The sequence below is a fragment of the Cryptomeria japonica genome, chromosome 6, assembly GCF_030272615.1.
Source record: "Cryptomeria japonica chromosome 6, Sugi_1.0, whole genome shotgun sequence".
Classification (NCBI taxonomy): domain Eukaryota; kingdom Viridiplantae; phylum Streptophyta; class Pinopsida; order Cupressales; family Cupressaceae; genus Cryptomeria; species Cryptomeria japonica.
This window is the reverse complement of record NC_081410.1, coordinates 620890294-620894395: the sequence shown is the minus strand read 5'-3', so window position 1 is coordinate 620894395 and position 4102 is coordinate 620890294. Positions and strand designations below refer to the sequence as shown.

The 4102-nt window shown below is 39.7% G+C and overlaps 1 protein-coding gene across 1 annotated transcript; it reads left to right on the top strand.

Moving 5' to 3' along the window:
• The first annotated feature begins 248 nt into the window (after positions 1-248).
• Positions 249-3821, top strand: LOC131043644 (uncharacterized). Its single transcript, XM_059222222.1, has 6 exons — positions 249-650; positions 903-1160; positions 1254-1427; positions 2290-2514; positions 3013-3210; positions 3303-3821. The coding sequence occupies exons 1-6, from the start codon at positions 249-251 to the stop codon at positions 3819-3821; spliced, it is 1776 nt and encodes a 591-aa protein (XP_059078205.1).
• The last annotated feature ends 281 nt before the right edge of the window (positions 3822-4102 follow it).

The window sequence follows — 4102 nt, the reverse complement described above, 5'->3', positions numbered from 1 at the left end:
TTTTGCCACATTCCCAAACAAGAAGATCAAAATGACAGTATTGGTAGCTGATGTGCTGACTTCCTATGGCATACTATTGGGAAGGAATTTTTGCAGAGATGTTGGAGGAGAATTGAATATAGATATGACTGAAGCACGTATTCCCATCAAGGGAGAGATCAAAAAGTTATTTCCAGAAAAAGAATCACAATACACTGTTGTGAAATTTGATGATCAATGGGGCTCAGGTTCTTTTTGAGTCATCAGGTATGGGCAATTATTTCTTATATGCTGATGATGAGTTCGAAGTTGTACCTGAAATAGAGGATGTCATTTTGCTTGATGAAAGTTCAAGTGATTGTGAGAGTATTGCTGCTGAATCTGTGGGATCCTCAACTCCACAAGAGCAACTGCTCAATTTTGATATTGTCAGTGTTGGTGATCCAAATGATGTTTGGGCATTAGAGTTTGATGGTAGTTGCTCTTCTACTGGATCAGGGGCAGGTATTGTTTTCGTGTCTCTTGATGGTAAGATGTTCCCATTTTTTTTCAAGTTACAGTTTGACAACACTAATAACATTGCTGAGTATGAGTCTCTTCTTTTGGGAATGAATGTTGCTCAAAAGAAAGGAATTAAGAATTTGCATGCTCAGGGAGATGTTGAATTGATTGTTTGTCAAGTCAGAAATATCTATCAGACAAGAAGCGATAGGCTAAGGCATTATCGTAATCTTGTGTAGGACTCAATTGAGGCGTTTGATGCCTTTGATCTATCTGTTGTTTCCAGGGAATTCAATGACAGAGCGGATTCCTTAGCAGTATCCGCAACCTTGTTAATTCCGCATAAGGATTTTTCAGGACCGACATATACTATTGAGATGATCTTCTGACCAAGTGTTCCTGATAATTCTGACAATTGGCAGGTGTTCAATGATGATCAGCACGTAATCAATTTCTTGCAGACTGCTGATAACTTTGATGATTTGTATTTTGATGGCAGTCAGTATCCTTCAAGAGATGCCATTGAAAGTGTTGATGTGGAAACTGGTGAAAAGTTCCTACAACTAAAGGGTAATAAGATCCCTAAGGGTCTTGTTTCTCTTGAAAAATTGTTTGACAAGCATGATCGCTATGTCAAAAAGCAACAAAAATCAGCTGCTAGTACAATGGAGTATGAGCAAGTGAATATTGGAATGGATGAGAATCCGAAGATGATCAACATTGGAAAATGATGTTCACATGAAGAAAGGCGTAAATTTGTTGCATTATTGCAGCAATATATTGATGTCTTGGCCTACTCTTATGATGACTTGAAGTCTTTCCGTCCTAAAGAGCTTTGTGATGACATTCCATTGAAGTTCGGTTTTGCTCCTTTCCATCAAAAGCAAAGGCAGTACAATCCGAAGATTTCTGATACCATCTTTGCTGAAATCCAGAAAATGCTAAAGGCAAGGATAATCTTCCCTATTCATCACTCCACCTGGATAGCTAATATTGTGCCTGTGCGCAAGAAGAATGGCGAGATCCGAATGTGTTGATTTTTGGAATTTGAATCAAGCATCCTTGAAAGACAATTACCCGTTGTCAGTCATGGATCACATTTTACAGGCTGTCACCAGATCTGAGATGATGTTCATGTTGGACGGATTTTCAGGTTATAATCAAGTGGAGGTTCTTGAGCAAGATCAACACAAGACTGCTTTTACAACCCCATGGGGTACCTTTGCATACCGCAAAATGCCTTTCGGGTTGATAAATGCAGGAGTGACTTTTCAGTGTGCAATGGATTTGGCTTTCCGAGATTTTCTTGGTAAGTTCATTGTGGTTTATCTTGATGATCTAACTGTTTTCTCTAAACAACGTTAGGATCATTTTTATCATCTATAACAAGTGCTAGAGAAGTGCCGACAGCATGGGATATCTCTTAATCCCAAGAAATCAGTTTTTGGAGTTACGGAGGGAAAACTACTTTGACACATTGTGTCTAAGGAAGGTATCAAGATTGATGCTGAAAGAGTTAAAGCTATTTGTAGTCTTTCCTTGCCGACAAGCAAAACTGCTGTGCACTCCTTCGGTAAAGTAAACTTCTTGCGAAGGTTCATTTGAGACTTTGTTGAATAGACTTGTCACATAGTTGACATGATGAAAGGGAAATCTCTTTTCAAATGGAGTCCTGAAGGTAAGAAAGCCATTAATGAAATTAAGGAAGCCATTGCTCATGCTCCGGTCTTGGTATGTCCGGATTACACTAAGGAATTCATAATGTATAGTTATGCATCAAATCATACTTGTTCAACTATATTGATGCAGAAGAACAAAGAAGGTGTTGAGTCACCTATTGCTTTTATGAGTTATCCTTTGAAAACTCATGAGAAAAAGTTTTCCGCAATGGAGAAGCATGCCTTTGCCGTAGTAAAAGCAATAAAACATTTTAGGTTCTACATTCTCAATTCTCATGTTACTGCTCTTGTTCCTGATGTTGTTGTCAAGTCTATTCTTACGCAACAGGAATTTGGAACTAAAAGGGGCAACTGGGTTGCCAAAATTTAGGAATATGACATGGAAATAAAGCCTACTAAGTTGGTTCGTGGAAAAGGTTTGTGTTAGTTGATTGCCGATAACAAATCAAGTGATGAGGTAGTGCTCGAAAATGAAGGCATGAATGAAGATCTTCCCAAGGTTCTGTTTGTCAGCACCATTGATGAGTGGTATTCTGACTTGGCATATCTTTTAACATATGGTGAGTGCCCCGCACACCTGTCACGCAATGAAAAGCGAACTTTGAAGCTCAAAGTAGTGAACTTTGTCTTATGGGACAATGGTTTGAATAAGAAGGGTTTGGATGGAAATTTCTTGCGTTGCTTTGACAAGCAACAATAAGTAAGGTTACTTCAAGCTTTCCATAATCTTGCTTGTGGAGGACACTTTTCTGCTCCTATCACTGCACACAAAATTTCGCGTGCAAGATACAATTGGCCAACCTTGTTTAAGGATGCATGCAGCTAGGTTCACAAATGCGAACAATGTCAACAGTTTGTTGGTAAGCCTAAGTTGGCTGCACTTTCTCTCAAGCCAGTGGTAATTGAAGAGCCATTTCAACTGTGGGGATTGGATTTCGTTGGACCTGTCAATCCATCATCTAGTGTGGGTCACATGTATATTCTCACTGCTATAGATTACTTTACCAAATGGGTGGAGGCAATTCCCACCAAGCAAGCTACCTCAGCAATTGTTTGTCAAATTATGAGAGAGAACATCGTTTCAATGTTTGGTGTCCTCATAAGATAGTATCTGATAATGCTCCTTGTTTTTCATCTTATGAGATCATTGACTTTTGTTTCGATTATGGTATTACCCTTTCACACTCGTCTGATTATTATCCGCAAGGAAATGGTCAGGCTGAGTCAAGCAATAAGAACTTGGTTACAATAATCAGGAAGCTTGTTGATGAGAAACGATGGACTTGGCACAAGACTCTCTATGATGCGTTATTGGCGGATCGTATAACTCCTAAGAGAGCAATCGACATGTCACCATTCCAACTTCTGTATGGAATGAATGCCGAAATTCCTATCACTTTGGAACTTCTAGCATTGAAGCTTGACAAGGCCGTTGAAGATGAAACCTACCAAGGTTCGCTTGATAAGTGGATAATGTTTCTTTCTCAGTTGGAGGAAACAAGGGCAGAGGTGGTAGATAGAATTGCTACACACCAAAGCCAAGTGAAGGCGTTGTTTGACAAGAAGGCAACTTCTCGTGAGTTCGCAGTTGGTGATCAAGTTTTGTTATGGGACAAGAGGAGGGAACCAAAGGGAATGCACGGGAAATTTGATTCCCTATAGAGAGGCCCCTTCGCTATTCATGAAGTATGTGGTGAGCATAGTTACTTGCTCGCGTATGCTGATGGTACCTGTTGATGTGTTTTTTATGCACATGCGAACACAGAATAAAATACCAAAGTATCTTATCCTCTCTTGAACAAAGTTCCCGATTGCTAAAGATCTCGTTGAAGGATCAGTCGGAGTAACTCCAAGGTTCTGTTATGTAGGATCTCTACGTGTGGATAAGCTCTCTATGGTATGATGTGATTTTGCTGGAATCACAAGGGGACTTACACTTGACG

Bases quoted from the DNA above. Each gene is read 5' to 3' on its own strand.
- LOC131043644 (XM_059222222.1), top strand. From the start codon at position 249: ATGGGCAATTATTTCTTATATGCTGATGATGAGTTCGAAGTTGTACCT. The intron at 1,161-1,253 runs GTGAATATTGGA...GCATTATTGCAG, and splicing joins GTACAATGGAGTATGAGCAA to CAATATATTGATGTCTTGGC. The intron at 1,428-2,289 runs GCAAGGATAATC...ATATTGATGCAG, and splicing joins AAATCCAGAAAATGCTAAAG to AAGAACAAAGAAGGTGTTGA.